General features: G+C 39.0%; 2 protein-coding genes across 2 annotated transcripts; one reads left to right on the top strand and one right to left on the bottom strand.

The window, feature by feature from the left end:
• Window positions 1–233: 233 nt before the first annotated feature.
• Window positions 234–16,357, bottom strand: cnot2 (CCR4-NOT transcription complex, subunit 2). The gene is made up of 15 exons (XM_082160049.1): window positions 16,264–16,357; window positions 15,068–15,184; window positions 13,872–13,944; window positions 13,610–13,757; window positions 12,408–12,587; window positions 9,954–10,030; window positions 9,702–9,827; window positions 9,391–9,515; window positions 9,074–9,194; window positions 8,422–8,578; window positions 8,262–8,323; window positions 8,131–8,180; window positions 7,949–8,049; window positions 7,700–7,844; window positions 234–882 (listed from the first exon to the last, which is right to left on the bottom strand). The coding sequence occupies exons 2-15, from the start codon at window positions 15,170–15,172 to the stop codon at window positions 796–798; spliced, it is 1,557 nt and encodes a 518-aa protein (XP_082016175.1). The 5' UTR covers window positions 15,173–15,184; window positions 16,264–16,357; the 3' UTR covers window positions 234–795.
• Window positions 16,358–18,279: 1,922 nt separating this feature from the next.
• On the top strand, window positions 18,280–20,366 carry lrrc10 (leucine rich repeat containing 10). The gene is made up of 2 exons (XM_082158909.1): window positions 18,280–18,506; window positions 18,762–20,366. The coding sequence occupies exon 2, from the start codon at window positions 18,771–18,773 to the stop codon at window positions 19,596–19,598; it is 828 nt and encodes a 275-aa protein (XP_082015035.1). The 5' UTR covers window positions 18,280–18,506; window positions 18,762–18,770; the 3' UTR covers window positions 19,599–20,366.
• Window positions 20,367–21,143: the final 777 nt, after the last annotated feature.

Here is a 21,143-nt window from a genome sequence, read left to right as displayed (position 1 = left end):
CGCGGCTTGTGCCCAGCAACGGTCACTGAAACAGTCTGATTGGGTTTTATTGAAACTAAGCAGAAATCAGCTCGGGATGAGGAACGCAGGTGGATGGAGCAAAAGGAATGACAAACGAAAGAAAAAGAGGGGGGGGGGAAGCACCTCCATGATGTTAATGACAGGGCCGCGCGTCCTTCCAGACAACGATGTGAGCGGAGCGATTTTCCCACATTAAAAAAAAAAGCAGAAAACAATTTTTGTGTTCTTTTATTACTAAATAGTGCAACAATGAACATTGCATTTTCTTTTGCCCTTGTGTATTCACATGTATTGGATTTGTCTTTGTGTCTGTCCTGTTTGTTAGCGCAGCGCGCTTCGGAAAACAAAGCGCGAACTGCGTTTTTTTTTTTTTTTCTCTTTAATACCAATGGATGTGTTTGTGTGCTGTACTGCAACTTCAAAGACTCCAGGCAAACACCAAAAGGGGCTTTCCATCAGAGGAGTAAACAAAACATTGACCCTGCTCGAAATGAAATGGAGGGAGAAGAAGAAAAAAACGTAAGAGGGGGAATTTAAAAACAGAATGAAAATATATAGAAGTGTTTTTTTGTGTTCGGGCAGCACATAATTTGTAAGGCAGGGTCCCTCCCCCCCAGTTTCCAAGGTGGAGACCCCTGCCACCCTCCCCTCCCCCTCCCGCAGTTCTTGTCCAGACAGTTGAGGAATAAAACCAGGTTTTTTGTGGTCGGGCAGGTCGGCTGGCTGTCTCTGGCCGATCGCTCCTAGAGCTCACGGGTGCTGATGGACGCAGCTTCAGAAGGCCTGCTGGGCCGGATTGTAATTGAAGGTGGTTGGCACGTGAGGCCGCTCCTCTAGCTTGTCGTATTCCAGGTGAAACTCCTGAGAGACGAGAGGAAAGCACAGAGCTGACGTCTAGCAACATATATATATATATATATATGACATGCACTTCACTTGAATGTTCAGTATAATAATGACATATTCCGTCATTATCAGCATCGACAACTAGTCAAATAAGTACTTCAAGGTGCACATTTTCACTTTTCAACTTTTTTTGTAAATAATCAGTCATATTTATCAATGTTCACACTGCAGCAGATTAATTCAAACATTTTTGCCATGTACGTGTGAAAATTAACTGAATCCCATAAAAAGTACTTTTGATCAAATTAAACAATATAATTTATTACAATTAATTTTAATGCATTTCAAACACAAATATAATTCTGTCATTAATTACTCACCCTTTCAGTTTCAAACCTGTTAGACTTTCGTTCATCTTCGGAACATGAAGGAAAATCTTTGACAGCTACGCAACTAACACTTTGACGCTTCAAAGCGTTCATAAAGCGATCGTAAAACTAATTCATATAAAATGAGTGGTTTAGTCCAAATTTTCTTAAGAGACATGATCACTTTATATGATGAACAGATTGAGTTTAGGCTTTTAATCACATATAAACAATCATCAACTCACACATCAGTTGTGGTAAACAAACTCGAGCACGATCGCTTAATGTGCGAGAACCAATGAGGTTTATTCTCGTGTTACGCAGCACGTTTGAGCTTCCACAAGAACCAATGAGGTTGATCACCTGACCCACCGGTAGCAATGGCTGTGTAGTTCGACTGCTCCCTGACTCGGTCTCCTTAATCTACCTGTTCTCAGTAAAACTATCAACGCTTGGTTAGTTTTGGTTGCTTTGATGACGGTGCAACAAATGAAGATGGCAAAACGTCAATTAACGTTGGCTTCCCCGGAAAAAAGCGAGTTAAAGACCCTAATTGTGTTCCTGAGGGGGAACTTTGCGCCATTGTTGCTGACAAGTTAAAAATGCACCTCAGCTTCGTCAGGGAACTGTTTAAGGGAGAATTTGCCCCGATCGCAGATAAACGGAGTCCTGGAAGAGGACGTTCGGCTGATAAGAAATAACTTTTACAACATGCAGGCAGCGTTTCGTAACGCAAAAAAAGACACCGTGGAGGTGAAGCTAGCAGTGGACTCCCTTCAGGAAAAGTTGTCGAGAATCGAAGACAAAAGCCGCCAGTCTAATGTCCGTCTAGTGGGACTAAAAGAGGGTGTACAAGGAGATGACCCTCTGCGATTTATACAGAATTATCTTCCTAAATGGATTCCCATTTATACAGCGGTGAGCGCACGAAATCTACCCCTCGTACGTTCATCTTTAAGATGCTGCAGTATCAAGATCGGAATGCAGTCCTGAATGGAGTCCGTGCTGCTGGACAAATTCTTCACTGCTGGATCTCCACTGCTTTTCTTCCCAGACTACAGCACTCACACTGCGTCTGAGAGGAGAGCGATGGCATTGGCAAGGAAGAAGTTAACTCAGTTGGGAATGACGTCTCTTTTGCGCTATCCTGCGGTAGTGAAAGTTACTCACCGAGGGAAGATTTCACTTCTTGAGACACCGGCGGAGGTTGAAAAGTTTGTCCTCAATCTGAAATCTTCCCTGAAAGGAGCTGAGGCGGTTGTGTCACGAGAATCCGAGGTGAATGAGCATGAATAGTCCCATGTTCCCATGGAGGACCTTACCGAGACGGATTTTTATATTTTTTTTATCCGGAAAATGACCGGGTCAGGTGTTGACGGACGAGCCGGACTGCTAGTTGGCTGTGTATCCAAAGACTGTTACGTTAAAGGCAGGTAGAAGAGTGTTTGAGAAAAACGGAAACTGCATAGTGTGCCTTTAAGGAAGAAGAGTGTGTTTTAACTCTTTGCGTACTGCCCATTCTTTTACTGTTCTTGTTTGTGTTTTTCTGTTCCATGCCCGAGTCCGCCCACGTAAGTTCAATTTGTTTTATGCATATATTTATATGCGTAGTATTTGTATGTATACATGTATTGCATATTTTTTGATTGCCGCCCGCTATCTTTCCTGGGGACTACTTTTTGGTCCTCCCGCCTTGTTCTGGTTGGTCTGCATATTGCGGTTACTCAATAACTTATGGCTATAAACATATTGTCATGGAACGTTAGTGGGATAAATAGCCCTATCAAGCGAACCAAATGCTTAGATTATCTAAGATATAAAAAGGTCTCTTTTGCCCTTATACAAGAGTCTCATTTGAAGTCAGCTGACGTGCATCGCTTTCAAAATAAAAGTAGTAAAGTTGATTTTCTGCCACTTCTTTTATCTGATCATTCCCCAATAATTACTACTTTAACCTCTGTATCGTTGGGCTCCAGACACAATCGCTGGAGATTTAATACTTCCTTGTTACAGAACTGTACCCTGGTAAACCAGAGTTCTCGCGAGAGCACAAGTTGTGTCGAGCAATGGAGCTCATTAAATATGCCCCTCGATCTGAGCTGCACCAATCACATCGGGTTATCTGATATAGGCGGGCCAGAGGCGAGCTAAACAGATGACGACAGCGCTGTGACGTCGAAGTCATCAGTAAACATTGCAAGATGCCTATGGATGAATAGCAATTGTTTGAAACGGCTTTGGCCGCTACAATGAACGAGTTAGACTTGGCTTTTTCCCAAAAGAGGAACAGAAGACGGCGCTCGAATCGTTTCTTTGCAAGGAGGGTGTTTTTGCTGTTTTGCCGACTGGAAGAGTCTAATCTACCAGTTAGCTCCGCTGGAAGCTAAGCGTATGGGGTTTATTGTTGTGATTGGTCGTAGTGTTATCCAATTGCGTGCTGTGAGATTTTCAAATGCATGCTTGGTGCCGCCCCTCGAGCTGGCCGATTTTCATTGACCGACACCAGACCATTAATCTTTTAGATTTAGGTCTGGATTTCCAGGCTAACAGAACTGTACATTTTTGTTTTTGTAGATTAACAGGGATTCAGCTTCTAACCCTCAAGTATTGTGGGAAACCCACTAAATGTTTTATTAGGGGTAAATGTATAAGTTTTTCATCCTTCAGTAAAAAGCGTAGAGAGAGCCGTAAAATCGAATTTTTCATACACCACACTAGACAATCTTATTTCAATGGAGAACGGCCCTCTAAGCTTTTGGCTTTGAGGTTGAAGAATGGTGAATCTAAGGCCAGCAGATCTGCTATTAGGCATGAGGGTTCAGTATATACTCAACCTAAGGATGTAAATAGAGTATTTGAATCTTATTATCAACATTTGTATACTTCAGAATCCAGCACTGACCCAACAAATTTGTATTTATTCCTTAAGCATTTAAATCTTCCCAAATTAAATGATTCTCAGCGCGATATATTAGACAGCCCTTTGACAAATGAAGAATTGAAATCTGTCCTGGACTCCATGAGAAGTAATAAAGCCCCTGGGTTAGATGGGATTCCCCCGGAAGTTATTGAAGACATTATGGGACATAGTGGCTCCCTTGATACTTAATTCTTTTAATTTTACTTTAGAAAAAGGTGCTCTGCACAGGCACCAAAACATAGCTTTAATAACTTTGCTTTTGAAGAAAGGGAAGGATTCTCTTGAGTGTTCTAGCTACAAGCCAATTAGCTTTCTATCCACAGATTCAAAGCTGATGGCAAAAGTCTTGGCCTTAAGATTTGATCAAGTATGATCAGTCAGGTTTTCTAAGGGGGAGATTTGCTATGGACAATATACGTAGGCTTCCTCATATTATTCAACAAGCAGACTCCTATACAGCTTGAGTGGAATTTTTTGTGGTCTGTCCTGGAGCAGATTGGGTTTGGTTCTGGTTCTTTTTTCGGAGCTTTTTATTTTCAACTTAACCTCTGGCACCACCTATTGGTTACTTTAAAGAGCTTCGTACAGCAGTAACAAAATTCGTATGGAATTATAAACGGCCTAGAATTCGTCTCAAATCTATGCACAGGCTAAAACCTCATGGAGGCTTACGCTACCAGATTTTTGGTCCTATTATTTAGCATACCAAATGAGACCACTTGGATTTACCTTTTACTGGAATACCTAAGAAAATTCTGGAAAAGTTTGGTTCAATTATATGCCATTCTATCAAAAGCTGGAACTCTATCAGTCCTGGACTTACTGACAGATCTTCTAAGGATTCCGATCCAAAAGGACCCTTTAGTTTTTCTTTTGCTGGATGATTCCTCGCTGTCACTGTCTGTCAATCAATGGAGGATTCTGTCTGCTGCCCTTGCTGCTGCTAAAAAGGTTATCCTAAAACTGGAACCAACTACCCCAGCTATGTCTATATGGATGTCCTATTTGCTGGACATTGCCCTTTTGGAGTGTACCACAGCTAAAGTGCTCGGCGCTAACAGAAAGACAATACAATTTTGGTTGGACCTTATTGAGACTTTATCAAAAAGACTTTGAGATCCTTCTATATATAGTTTTGGTCAAAATTTTATGTTAATTTCTTGTAATATTTATTTATTTTATTTATTTAGTCTTATGGGCGGATCTTGGGCTTTGTTGTAAATAGTTATACACACAAAATGTTTATTAAATAAAGAATCACAAAGAACCAATGAGGTTCATTCTCACGCGCAAGTACCAATGAGGTTCATTCTTGTGTTATGCAGCAGGTTTGAGCTTCCACAAAAACGAATGAGGTTCATTCTCGCGTAAGAACCAATGAGGTTCATTCTCATGTTACGCATCACGTTTGAGCTTCAGCAAGAACCAATGAGGTTCATTCTCATGTTACGCAGCACGTTTGAGCTTCAGCAATAATCAATGAGGTTCATTCTCGTGTTACGCAGCAGGTTTGAGCTTCCACAAAAACGAATGAGGTTCATTCTCGCGTAAGAACCAATGAGGTTCATTCTCACGCGCAAGTACCAATGAGGTTCATTCTTGTGTTATGCAGCAGGTTTGAGCTTCCACAAAAACGAATGAGGTTCATTCTCGCGTAAGAACCAATGAGGTTCATTCTCATGTTACGCATCACGTTTGAGCTTCAGCAAGTACCAATGAGGTTCATTCTCGTGTTACGCAGCAGGTTTGAGCTTCCACAAAAACGAATGAGGTTCATTCTCGCGTAAGAACCAATGAGGTTCATTCTCACGCGCAAGTACCAATGAGGTTCATTCTTGTGTTATGCAGCAGGTTTGAGCTTCCACAAAAACGAATGAGGTTCATTCTCGCGTAAGAACCAATGAGGTTCATTCTCATGTTACGCATCACGTTTGAGCTTCAGCAAGAACCAATGAGGTTCATTCTCATGTTACGCATCACGTTTGAGCTTCAGCAAGAACCAATGAGGTTCATTCTCGTGTTACGCAGCACGTTTGAGCTTCAGCAATAACCAATGAGGTTAATTCTCGTGTTACGCAGCACGTTTGAGCTTCAGCAAGAACCAATGAGGTTAATTCTCATGTTACGCAGCACGTTTGAGCTTCAGCAAGAACCAATGAGGTTCATTCTCATGTTACGCAGCACGTTTGAGCTTCAGCAAGAACCAATGAGGTTAATTCTCGTGTTACGCAGCACGTTTGAGCTTCAGCAAGAACCAATGAGGTTCATTCTCATGTTACACAGCACGTTTGAGCTTCAGCAAGAACCAATGAGGTTAATTCTCGTGTTACGCAGCACGTTTGAGCTTCAGCAATAACCAATGAGGTTCATTCTCGTGTTACGCAGCACGTTTGAGCTTCAGCAATAACCAATGAGGTTCATTCTCGTGTTACGCAGCACGTTTGAGCTTCCGCAAGAACCAATGAGGTTCATTCTCCTGTTACGCAGCACGTTTGAGCTTCCGCAAGAACCAATGAGGTTCATTCTCATGTTACGCAGCACGTTTGAGCTTCAGCAAGAACCAATGAGGTTCATTCTCGTGTTACGCAGCACGTTTGAGCTTCCGCAAGAACCAATGAGGTTCATTCTCCTGTTACGCAGCACGTTTGAGCTTCCGCAAGAACCAATGAGGTTCATTCTCATGTTACGCAGCACGTTTGAGCTTCAGCAAGAACCAATGAGGTTCATTCTCGTGTTACGCAGCACGTTTGAGCTTCAGCAATAACCAATGAGGTTCATTCTCGTGTTACGCAGCACGTTTGAGCTTCCGCAAGAACCAATGAGGTTCATTCTCATGTTACACAGCACGTTTGAGCTTCCGCAAGAACCAATGAGGTTCATTCTCGTGTTACGCAGCATGTTTGAACTTCAGCAATAACCAATGAGGTTCATTCTCATGTTGCGCAGCACGTTTGAGCTTCAGCAAGAACCAATGAGGTTCATTCTCATGTTACGCAGCACGTTTGAGCTTCCGCAAGAACCAAAGAGATTCATTCTCGTGTCTTAAGAATGGTTCAAGCAGGTTCGGTTGAGCAGTTTATTTTCACTGATCAATTATATCTGTTCATCATATAAAGTGATCAAGTCGCTTCAGAAAATTTGGACTAAACCACTCAATTCATATTTCATCAAAAAGATCTTTATTTGTGTTCCGAAGATGAATGAAAGTCTTATGGGTTTGGAACGACATGAGGGTAAGTAATTAATGACAGAATTTTCATTTTGGATGAACTCTTTAAATTATGGTTATTTAAGAATCATCATCTACACTTTCTGGATATTTTATACAGAGTTATCTCATATTGTATAATTGAAAAAAAAAATATTGGTCACGACTATTATTTACACTATATGTCATTACTGTAACAGTCATCTTGCTGCTCTCTTAGATATCGGCATGAGCCATTAGAAATGGCACAAATCCAATGTTAGGTTTCAGAAATATCAGCAACTCTCGGTAGCTGAAGACAAAAAGATTTCAAGACACCGATTTCAGTATCTTTACCTTAGCGACCTTCCTCCAGTTATGACAATCAAAGAAGTAGTATGTTCCTCTCTCGTAGGTGTTGGTCTTTAGCGTGGGCTCCATGCCAGGTGCTCTTGTAATCCAAACCCTTTCCTCTTTATGGTACCGCCAGTCCCGGTTGAAACTGCAATACAACAAAGCGTTCCATTTAACCTCTCGACGTCCACCTGTGGTTGGTTACCAAAAAAAATTGGGGGGGAAAAGAATGACTTAATCAGCAGGACGTACAGCTCGACGGCAGCGAGGAGTTGTAAGAGGTCTCCTCCGTTCATGTAGTAGAGGTAGAACAGCAGGTCTTCACCATATCGCCCCAGTTTTATTGCAGCCAGCTGTGTAGAGCACATATATGAGGTCAGCTGGGTGCGCATTACAATTTCAATGCTGTTTTATTAAAGTGTTTATCACCTCACCTTGTCCCTTATGTGAATGTTGGTTAAGTACTCTGAAGGAACATGGAAGTCTAAAAAAAACAGTTGCATTCATTACTGAAGAGCCAAAATGAGTTGGCCATCTTTACCAGTTAGGTCAAATGAACTCTTACCAATGTCTTGTGGTCGACATGGAGCTGAAGCCCAGGGAGATGCAAACTTAGGATACAGATTCCTACAAGGAGTTAAAACAGAAATGAAGAAATTAATGTGTGGACGAAAAGAGAACATTGACAAGAAATCAATATTTGGCAAAAAACTAAAGCATCGTACTCTGGAGAGTTGAGGTTGAGTCCTAGCGTTGTTAGGTCGCTTCCTAAAGCCAGGTGAACCATCCCAGGGTCCGTCTCAGCTGCCCGGATGAATGTCAGGAGTCCAATCATTCCAAACTGATCCGTCACCATTCCTGAGGGAATGTTTGTTACCTTGCCTATAAAAGACGAGAACGGATGTCAAGTTTGATTGAGTGTTTCCAACGGACAGGGTTCCCACATCTTCTGACCAATTAATTTATTTCCTGCAGTTATCAGATGAGATAACGTTGCAGTCTTTGGGGGGGTCAGAAAGCTCTCGGATTTCATCAAAAATATCTTAATTTGTGTTCCGAAGATGAACGAAGGTCTTACGGGTTTGGAACGACATGAGGGTGAGTCATTAATGACAGACATTTTTGGGTGAACTAACCCTTTAAGATATTGCTTTCCATGACTTTTCATGGGGTTGGAAGTATTATTATTATTATATATTTTAAATATATAAACTTGAAATGGAAACCCTGACTGGTGCATTGAAACCTGCCTGAGCAGATTCTTGATACTTTAAAATAATTGATTAAAAAGCACATTACTTGTTTTATTCAACAGTTATGTTTTCAAAGCTGGAAGTTGTTTGAAATACATCCGTGAATGTTGCTAGGGAGCCTCACCATCAGGCAACACCTGGATCCCTTTCTTTTGCTGGTTGTTATTCTGTGCTGATGATGTCTTGTCGCCGGGAAATTTGGGTCCATCTGCACTTGAGCTGCCCTTGCCTGAGGAGTTCAAGTTCTGTGGAGACAGCAGAGGCCAGAACAATGAGTTAAAGGTCAAACAATTGTCACAGCACTGGACAGCATCACTTCAAATTTGAATAGCCAAGTATCCTTACCCATCCTGCAAAACAATGACACGTTTTTTTTTTTTTACACGTTTATTTATATCTCTGTATGAAGCTAATGAAAGATCAAATTCAGGCAATACTGACTGATTTGCTTTCATCCGTGCTCAATGTCGGGTCCTTGTAGTTGGGTCCGGGTAGGGCTGGGAAGTCTTCGTTGTGAATCGAGAAGTCCTGCGACTGTTCGTTCGATGGCTTTGTGACCATTCCAACTACACAGAGATACATTTTAACAAAGGTTTGAGGGTAATTGTGAGAAAATAAAAATAAAACCACTGAACTTGTCATGCATTCACAACACATCATCCATTGAAGGAGAAGCATGCTTAGTCATAAAAACTAAGAGGGTTTGGGTTTCCGGCTGCTAAGTGATGCGACTGTGTAAAATGAACTCGTACCATAGGGTGCCCTTCCAGCCAGCGGATTATGCAACGGTGTTGGGTTGCCGTTTCCCTCCCTCCGACTTCTGTCTGCAAGTGCTGGGAATTCTGAGAGATCTATTCCTGTCACGTTTTCACTCCCGTCTGCCACACAGATGATAGAAAAAGAATAAAATGAGAATAGAATGCTTCTTTTTCTAGAACATAATTTAAGCGTCACGTTTCCTGTCATGGTGTGTCATCACCAAGCACGATCAATGAAGCACTCACCTGTCCCGTTGAAGATGTTATTGGATAAGGAGTTCATTCCAAACCCCTGGCTCCGGCCCATTCCAAATCCTGACATACTACAATGACACACATGAGGATTTGACCCTTTTGTTAAGGTCAGTCTTAATCAGTCTTGATTGGCCTTATCTTGGCCTAAGGTGAAAGTTAATTAAAATACATAATATGTATTTAAGATTATGAGAATCCACTTTTTAACATAAAATCAGCTTTAATTTTAGCAATAAACAAAGGAACAAAGTGTGTATTTAAGAAAGGAGATTCTAACAAGATGGTGTGTGCCCATCAACCATAAATGTGCAGAGAAAACAAGCCTTGCAAAAAAGAATTAGTCCTGTTATTTGGTTATAATGGGAAAAGTCCATTAACAAGGCTCAACAATAAGGATGGCTTGCTGATCCAGGGACAGTGTAAGAGAGTTTCGATCCAGTTGACGGAAGTGTGCTATTGGGTCACACTACTTCTATTCAGCAAGGACACATTACATTGATCAAAAGTGACAGTAAAGACGTTTATAGTATTACAAAAGGTTTCCATTTAAAAATGCTGTTCTTCTAAATTTAATCAAAGAATCCGGAAAAAAAAAGATCACAGTTTTCACAAAAATATTAAGCAGCACAATTGTTTTAAACATTGATAATAATAATAATAAATGTTTCTTGAGCAGAATATCAGCATATTAGAATGATTTTGAAGGATCATATGAGACTGAATAGTGGAGTTATGGTTGCTTTTTAACAGTAATTTTTAATTTACAAAACTAATAATATTTCACAATAATGCTGTAATAATCATAAAGTGCTCCTATTATGCCATTTTAAAGGTTTCTTATGTTGTTTTGAAGTCTCCTATAATAAATGTACATGCATCAAAGGTAACAAAAATTGCCGCATCACCTCTTTTCAACAACACGAGAATCAAACTCTTCCAGTCTCAGCTACAACTACAGTGTTTGAGGGTAAAAGTAGACATTGTTCAAAGGCAGCCAATGAAGACCACGGGTACACATTATGCAAAAGTATTACAAACCTACGTAGGTTCATGCAGGAAGAAAGACTGTAATTACTGACGACTCGTTTCAGGTCGTTCAGAATCGCTTCTTTCTTTTAGGAGACAATAACAATATTTATTAGGGATGTGCACGAGTACTCTGTGTGATAGCGACGAACAATCATGAAAACAATGATCGCTGTGACTAAATGTTTTTTTGAAAATATGGATTTGAAAGTATGCAGTGATGCCTGGAATCACTTTGATCATGAAAATGCACCAATCTGCCATTTGCATAACATTATAATGAAAACACTATTGTACTAGAATTCTTTGTGCTGTAGTTGCCCGTGTTTCAGAGTTGTTACGGGACGAGCGCATCCACAATGGAGTTACACATTCAGACAAGTTCACGTGCGCATTTGCATCCATTTGTGCAGAAGTAAGTCGTATTATTACTTTCATGTTGTATGTACCTGATTAATCTCATATAGAATGCGTTTGGTTGAGTTCATTAACCCGCTAGCAACTCGGTTCAGTTTACCGGTGTTCAATCACTCTTCAGCGTCAGCTCATAGCCAATGCCCGACATTACTGACTATGATTTGGTTATTTGAGACAGTCATATTCCTTTTAGATGTTAATTTTTCAACAACAAAAAAGTATGATATTATTAATAATCCAGCAGTGTTTTTTTTTCTTGTCATTTTTTTCAACAGGCCTATGTTTTCATTTTTAATGTTTTAATTATTTTCATTATCACCCTGACGGACATGCCACGCCCCCACACAAGCCCCACCCCCGAGTGCGAGTACTCAGTTTTGAGATATATCAGTACTCGAAATGAAAAATTGACAAAAATGCCCATCCCTACTATTTATCTGCACTTTGTTCTTCGAAACTTTGCAGAGATTTTACATTCACAGACAGCTATATTACAAACTACAGTGGTGCTCACTGCAAATGACGTCCAGCTCCATCTCTCTGGATGTAATGGGTGGAGTTATGGAGTTAGGATTAGGGTGAGATTGGATATTCTAGCTCCTCCCATTACACCCAAATTACATTCAGAGAGGGGGAGCTGGACTTCACACTCGACCCATGGCTCTGCAGTGAGCAAGCAGCCTCTCAAAAAAAGCATAATAGGGACACTTTAAATATATATTTTTTGGCTGCTAGCCTAACCCTCAATCCTTACTGTTGAGCCGTGCCATAAACGATAAAGATAAATTAAAGACATTCTATTACTGTGGAAAAAGAAAGCATTCAACGTTACAAAAAGTGTCTTCAGAAGTCAACAATCTGACCACTGTCTTGGCACTGGTATTTCTGTAATTGATTTTTTTTTAAATAGTAAACTGTACTAACTGACATGTTAAACTCACAGCCTCAAAATGCCTTACCAAATCAATTTGTGTTTGCTCACTCCTGTGTGGCCAGTCTTACCTGTTGATGGTGAATGGCTGGCGTGCTGGCTGCTGTTTGGGCATGCAGATAATGCTGGGCGAGCTGCGGTTAGGGCTGCCCAGACCAGAGCTGCCCATGCTGTTGGTCCTGCCGCTCATGCCCATGCCCTGCCCTACCTGCGAGCTCATCATGTTCCTGGTGTTCATGGGAAGGATGCCCCTGCGGAAACATCAGCAAGGCAGGGATTTAGCACAGCAGATCACGTCATCCCACTAGGGGGTGGGCGATATAGTCTCAAAATTATATCACGATATTTCAAGAATATTTGCGATAATGTGACCTTCTTACGATAGTGATAAAATTTAGACAATTTTTTTATTACATTTATCTCACCTAAATGTTTGCTCACTCATTGTGTTTTTACAATTGGGTAATTTTGTTTTTAAGAGTTTACACAACACAAGGAAGCTTGATTTCAATCTTTGAATTAAATTGAAAAAATGCTTATTTCAGACATAACTGACTGTTTACAAATACACTGACCATGACCGGAATTTTTACACAATTTTGCGTGTTTTGTCCCCCCGTTAAAGCGACATAATCCGCGAAAAATAACTTTTGTTACTCGCGAGCTGTTTGTGAGACGGCTTTACTGTAACGTTATGTGTGCACGCAGAGTAAACATCTCTCAGAGAGCGCGCGAGAGTACTGAATAGTTTAAAATCGCAAATGTTTAAACTGATAAGACTTAAAAAGAAGTGAAAATGATAAACTTTAGTTACGATGCAAGTGACAAAAGACAATTCCGTCATGTCCTGACTGCTAAACACAAGTGTGGTATTGACGCTTGACTTGTGCAACCCATTTTGAGAGCGAGAGAGAGAAGACGCGGCACCGCTGAACACTCACGCGGTTGGTAAAATCAATGTTTGCGTGGGAATTTCCCGCATTATAAGTGATAGACCTGCGGGAATTATTCAAATACTATTGAAGTAGCTCCTTTTTAGGTACTAAATCGTCATTGGAGGCTGACTTGCTGCTCTCACGCTCAGACAGGTGTTGTTATTGTGCGTGCTAGGGAACGTAATGCGCCATACGTCATTGCGTCGCTATATCAGTGATATCGCGATATGACACTTTTTTTATCATGTAAAAATTTATACCGGTATTATCATGGACGGTATGATTTGGCACACCCCTACATCCCACACAACATAAATCACACGGAGGAGATGGCGTACCTGTTCGGCGATGGAGGCGTGTGGAGGGACATTGTTGGGACGCCTGTTGTTGGGGTGCTATGGCTCGGTAACTGAGTGCCTTGTGTTAAACTCCGGTTCAGTTGAGGATTGTTGTTGCTCATGCCTCTTGTTGAGAAACCTAGTGCACCTACAAATTAAGAAACACTGATCAAATGGTGCTCAGAATCAGAGTGCAAAGAACTTTTATGAGAAGCACAACAACTTATCAGTAATATAAGCCAGATCGAAGACTTGTACTCACTTTGCGGACCATACAAACTCGCACCAAGTTGTGACAATTGACCTGACAATGACGGCGAGGGAGATGGCAGCATCTGTAAAACAAGTTTTTTAAATATTATGTAAACAAGATCTGACATTATTAAACACACATATTAGAAACCTTTTTCATATACATATACACATATCCATAAGTTGTAGAATGTAAGATTTTTGAAAGAAGTCTCTAATGCTCAGCGAGGCTGCATTTATTTGATAGGTAATATAGTGAAATATATTATTGTTATTATTCATATTCTTGTTTTTTTTTTAATGTAATTTATTCTTGTGATTTTCAGCATCAATACTCCAGTCTTCAGTGTCACGTGATCCTTCAGAAATAATTTTAATATGCTGATTTGCTGCTCAAGAAACGTTTATTATTATCATCAATGTTGAAAATAGTTGTGCTTATATTTTTGTAGACACTGTGAAACATTTTTTCAAGATTCCTTGATGACTAGAAAGTTCAAAAGAACAGCATTTATATGAAATGGAAATATTTGTAACATCAAAAATGTCTTTACAGTCAATTTTGATCAATGCATCCTTGCTGAATAAAACTATTAACTTCCTTAATATATATATACATACATACACACATATATATATATATATATATATATATATATATATATATATATATATATAGAATGGTAGTGTATATTTCTCATTTACATTTCTCTCTATTTCCCTTACTGACAAATGAAAGATGCTTTTCAGCACTAATGCAACATAAAAACAAATTATGACGCACATTAGATGTGTATTGGATGCTTTATCTGTGTGCTTTATCTCTGTTGTGTTGCCATTCAGAATGATGGGAAATACAAAACAGTCAAAATTGTTACCGCCATGATTTTTTATTGGCACGCTACCAACTTCAAAAGTCTGGAAATTATGACATTATAGTGGCATTCACATTAGTTTCAGTAATGTAATTTATCAGTTATGTTTTGAACCATATATACATTCATGACGGACTATTGCATAATTATTATTTTGGAAAGAAAACATTTTAACACATTTTTTGGTGGTCATGTCAGTGGAAATGTTTGCAGTGCATGTGAAATAAGCCAATAATAATGTAATATATTGTCATTCTATCGGACCTATGGTCAACAAAAGCATTAGACACGATGGACAAAACAATCAGAATTAACTAACGACTGTTCTTACGTCTTTCTCCGATCGAAACATTGACTGCGGGCCATAGTACATGTCCTCATTCGGGTAGTCACTTTCGACCCCCTCATTAAACTTCTTTCTCGTTGCACTGAACATTCCGTTTGTCACCTACGGAAAAAGAGGAGACGGTTAAAACCAAGATATTTAATTCCTGATCACCCATATCTGAAGCAAAATCATATCAGATTATCTTTGCACATATCAAGTGGACATATCATTAACCAGCTCTATATGGCAATACTGAGAACTTGTAATAAATAATGAATTACCACGGCAGAACAAGACCTAAGGCTATATACTGCTTTAAAAAGCATTATGAAAACGTACAGGCTGTTTTTCTTTTCTTCAGCACAATTTTTACACCTAAATCTCGCGATTAGGATGTGAAAGATTAAACTTTACTGTAATTTAGCGAGTAATCGTATGCTATAAGAGCATATTGTCCTGCTATTTCGGTACGTTGGTGAACAAATAATGTATTAATCTATTCAAAACCCAGCAGATATTTGGTGTATGGTTGTAAAACAAAACAAATATCGCTTTCTGAACTGACACCTGACAACAAACACAAAATCAGCTTAAAACACCAGCTAAATCCATAAAGAAACATCAATTACTAGCCAGATAGTTTAACAAACTCACAATTCAATACACCGTAACATCATTCAAAATATTAAAACTGATTCGTACGTGTTATGGTGTTACGAAGATAATTACAGAGATAAATAAGTAAAATAAACAATGGCATGTCGCGAAATGTTCTCATTTATATCAGCTAGTTAGCTTTGCCGATAGCTATGTAGCTGCTAACTAGACATTTTCGGCTTAAATAAAGATGAATGAAAACCAAAACACATTGAACCACTTAATCTATATTAGTCGTGATGTTTCAGTTTTATACTAGATGTCTAGACATACATAATGCATGTATCTATCTGTTGAAATGGTTTAGGCCTCTGTCTCGGCTGACTGTTTTTGTTAGCACTCAGCGCTAGTCGGCTAACTCTGGCCTCCAGAACAAAAACAGAAACCAGTAAAGCCGTGCAAACGTGTCATTGCATTCATTCAGCTACTAAATATCTGCTTGGATAAACGCATAAAGCTGCAAATGTTCATTTGGCCCTGTATATGCGATGCAAACCCTGCTGTGCAATGTATTTTTTAGGGTGAAAATGAAATTGACTAACCGCATTAATTTACCCTCTCCTCGCAGATCCAAGATGGCTGTGTATCCTACAGGCGAGAATGCTGGGGGAATAGCCTTTACCCTCTGACCCCTTGACCTTCAGTTTATTTCATACTAGACTGAAAATTGTGCTGGACACATTCTGCTGGATATTAGACACTCTACAGGAGAAATGTATTATGTTATAATAGAATGACACCATTACACTCTACACTCACCACTACTCTCTTTTTATACCTGAAACATCACACCAGCACAGTTTCATTTGATTTTTGTTTATGTTTTGCACTTATGATATTTTATAATAATATTTTATAGTCTGCCATTTAACAAGCCCTGCTTAGAATACAGAAAATCTTACGATCTTACAGAATATGTGTATTTTACATCTGCAGCCAAGTGCCGGTAACATTAATAATTCATAATTTGAGGCGTAATACAGAAATGGGATGTTTTCAAGATTTAATTCTAGGAGTTACAAACTTTTCGCTGATAGGTGTATAAGGCCTGTTTCGAAAACACTCGAAAGCAGCATGTAAATTATGGATAATGTACAGTCAGCCAGTCATTATCCCAAAATACAGCCACACAGTGTGGTGTTTTATCACATTAAAGGTGTTTCTTTAAATAATGTTAACCTACAACCTTGTTTTACTCAAAAATCCAAAGCAACTGGGTATACAATTGATATGTATAGCAGAAGCATAGGTAGTACCATTTCGGTGCTGCTAATCTTATTTTCGCAGCATAAAATATGGTGAAAATGCATTATTATCCTATTTTTTTATCTACATAATCTTTATAGTATATGATTTTATGTAAAACTGTTTGATATCATAATGATGACAAAAGCATTAATACAAGAATAAAATTCTATGAATTTATTGAATAGAAGGCTTTAGCTTTTGTTTGTCATGTCCATCACATTTGTAAAAAAAAAAAAAAAAAACTTCTTACATTGAAATTATGTTTAATCATTTATAATAATTATAATTATATAATATATATAATACATATATATTTTTTACTTTTAATCAAAATGACATATTTATATGTGTGTGTGTGTGTGTATATACTGTATATATTCAGAAATTATATATATGCTAGAATGCTAAACATGTTAATTGAAAGAATTGTAAGTTACACCACTGTAAATGTTTTACCTCACATATGTAATTTTACTGTAACATACTGTCAAATGTATGTTTTTTTTTGCAAGTACTATGAACTATGAATTACCATATAATGTACAGTAATAAAACTGTTGAAATGACATTCCCAGAAGTCCCTGTTTTACACATCACATATGATAACATTTTTTTAAATAAATAATTTGGTTTCTTCTTATTTTTGTTATCAGTAAGGTACATTAGTCTGTTTTGTGTTATAGTTTTTGTTATGTAGTTAATGTGTACTGCATTATTTTAGAGTCATGTATGTTACCCTGATGGTGTTTTGTCTTTGTGCGTATGACCTTGTGCACCGTCTACAAGTATTTAATATGTTGTATGAACAGGCCAATTACGAACCGTGATTCATCATGTGGTATTGTGGTGGTTAACGTCTTACAGTAAAAAGGCAGCTTTTGTAATTTAAAGTATGTATATTAACATTATATCACTTAGTAAAATATACAGTTATAAGCTGTAAAATATACAGGCATTCTGTAAAGCTGGAAAAACTGTCACAGTATTTTTACGGTGAATTTCTGGCAACCACAGCTTACAGTTTTTACCATAAATTTAACAGGATATTTTTTATTATATATTATATTCAGTTTGATTATGATTTTTTTTAAATGTATTTCCCATTCTTCTTTCCCAGCCAAATACTGTGGCATGCCATGTGATGTTGACAGCCTCTACTGGTTGTCCATAACTGGGTGAGTTTTATCTTTTTGGGGTGGTGCACTCAAGTGGTCTCAGTTATGCAGAGGGTCCTGACTTGAGATAAAAGCGCTTAAATAGAAGGTCTCAGATGACCCTCAAATTCCTTAATCACAAGACACCTTTAGGCTTATCACAGCTCCCGGCCAGCTCCACCTTCCAGAGCTGGAAGAAATCATTTATCCAGAATGGGGAGGAGCATGCTGGATGTCATCTCTGGTGCTCTCGGCGACTGGCAGGGCAGAGGTGTCAGCAGAACACAGGAGCACGAAACACCACACTGACGCCCATTTTGCGCTCTCAGTATTTCTGACAAAAAAGCTCGATGGTAAATGAAGATCTACATTTCGGCAACCTGGTAAGAAGAAAGGAATATTTAAGTTTTTATTTAGTCTTTTCATTGTGTCATTCGTATCACTTATGTATACTCTTAAAAATAATGGTTCTTTATTGGCATCGATGGTTCCATTAAGAACCTTTCACATTCTTCCATGATTAAAGGTTCTTATGTAATCATCGATGCCAATAAAGAACCTTTATTTTTAAGAGTGGATAGCATTGCTCCAGAAACCTTTATGTTTGACCCTTGTGTACCCTTATACTGTGTTTCAAGAGACCATGAATGTGGGCCGAGAAGATGGGAAATGTTGTGCGGGGTGCCGTGGCCTTCGTGCCCTCCGAGAGATGTCAACGCTTCTTAGTAGGCGACTTGAAGGAGATGCCGCTTGATCGTACTCTAGACCTGAGTAGCCGGCAGTTACGTCGCTTTCCAGCCAGAGCTTCTGCTTTCAATGAACTAGTCAAACTCTATCTAAGTGACAACCACCTGAGCAACCTGCCGTCGGAGCTGCGAAACCTGCAGAAGCTCCAGCTTCTAGCCTTGGACTTCAACCGTTTCGAAGAGCTTCCTCTGGTCGTATGCAGCCTCGTTCAGCTGAACATCCTCTACCTCGGTAATAACCGACTGTACGGGCTGCCGAAGGAGCTGAGGCAACTCACAGAGCTTAAAACGTTGTGGCTGGAGACCAACTGCTTCACCAAGTTCCCTCGAGTAATATGCCAGCTTCCCAACATCAAGACCCTTCATTTGGGCTACAATCAGCTACGTAGTTTACCCTCCGAGCTCGGGCGACTGGAGGAGCTGCGCAGCATCTGGCTGGCAGGGAACGTGCTAAATGACTTCCCTCCAGTGCTGCTGAAGATGCATTACTTGGAGGTGATCGATGTGGACCGCAATCGCATTCAGCATTTTCCGTCGCTGGCCTACTTAAGAGGATTGAAGCTCGTCATCTACGACCACAATCCCTGTGTGAACGCACCCGTGGTGGCTGAGGGCGTGAGACGGGTCGGGCGCTGGGCCGACAGCTCTGATGGTGAGGAAGATGAGGGTGATGGAAATGTTGTCCAAGCGAGCGTGAAGGTCCATGGATCACTGGAAGACACCGAGTGAAGAAGATCAGCGAGGAACCGTAGAGCAAACAGCTTTGTGATACAAAGAGCATCAAGATAATGATGAGTTTTTGAAACTGCAGAGGACGACTGCTGAAAAGTGACAACTATTTCTCTATAGTCTTTTATCGTTTTTATTATAGATATAGGCCTGGTTTCACAGAAAGGGCTTAAATTAAGCCAGGATTAGGCCTTAGTTAAATCAGGCATTTTGAGACACTGACATAACTGTAAAATAATATGTATGATGAATAAGTTATGACAACATATGTTTTTACATTGCTTTAACTCATCACAATAAGTTAAGCAATTTTCTACTTTTTTCACAAGTTATACAAGATTCAACTCGTTTTTAAGTCAGTTTAATGTAATTTAAGTTACAATGACTTAAACATCCAAGTTGATTGTACTTTAAATTTAAGGCAGCATTTTTTTTTTTTTACAGTGTGCCAGTGCAAGTTTCTTTCAGTTAAAACAACTCAAACATGCATTTTAGTCTGGGATAGGCTTAAGCCTGGTCTGTGAAATCGGCACTAGTATATATTTTTTAGTAGATTTATAGAAGTGTATAGAAATTATTTAAATGTAAATAATTGCAATATATATATATATATATTAATCAGATTCATAATAAACAATTGGGACATATATTAGATATTAGAATTAAAGTATTTATATTTATGAATTTAAATATTTAATATTTAATTTACACATATTTTTTCTGCCATTTGTAACACAAATATTTAAATTAAAGGGTATCAGCTTTCTTGATATTAAGTGTGCCAACGTCTTTCTTTCTTTCTTTTTGTGATGTTATTTATGATTGCTACATCATTTCAATGTTTTTACAGTATTGGCAACATTTCTTCTTCGGAAAAATACACGTTTTCAGGACTACCATTTTGTTTTTCCAAAACTGCAACCTAAACATTTTCTGTAGAAAGTAGCCTCAGATTTCAGCCAGGCATTAACCAGATTTCTGAATCTGTTCAGTGAGGTTGGCCATGCCAATGATAAATGGTACAATTCTAACAATGTGCCCCTGTTCATAAATAATGCAGGTTTTCATGAACAGATTCGGGTCTCCATTTTGATGCAAGACTCTTAATAGGTTTTAATCATCCTCTATAGTGCTCCTGCTCTGTAATATGAAGTCAAGCAGGACACTGTTATATTCACGGGTTAAAAATATGTGAACAAGCCAACAAAGGATGACAGAATAATTATAAGCAATCAGACATTGTTTAAAATTATGCATATTTTGATGTGTATTATTTAAGCATTTACAAAATAGAACCTGTCAATGACGTAGTCACTCAATCGCATTAGGCCTATGTTTTTAGGCTAGTAAATTAAACATAAAGGCAGGTCTCAGATTCACAAACAGGATTCAGAATAAGCCAGAATGAGGCCTGAGTTAAATTAGCATATTTAAAGGGGTGGTTGATTATGATTTCCCTTTTCTAACTTTAGTTAGTGTGTAATGTTGCTGTTTGAGCATAAACAACATCTGCAAAGTTACAACGCTCAAAGTTCAAAGCAAAGG

Source organism: Leuciscus leuciscus, assembly GCF_965113295.1.
Source record: "Leuciscus leuciscus genome assembly, chromosome: 25".
NCBI lineage: Eukaryota > Metazoa > Chordata > Actinopteri > Cypriniformes > Leuciscidae > Leuciscus > Leuciscus leuciscus.
Note: the sequence above shows the minus strand (reverse complement) of the source record. Positions and strands in the feature narration are given on the sequence as shown.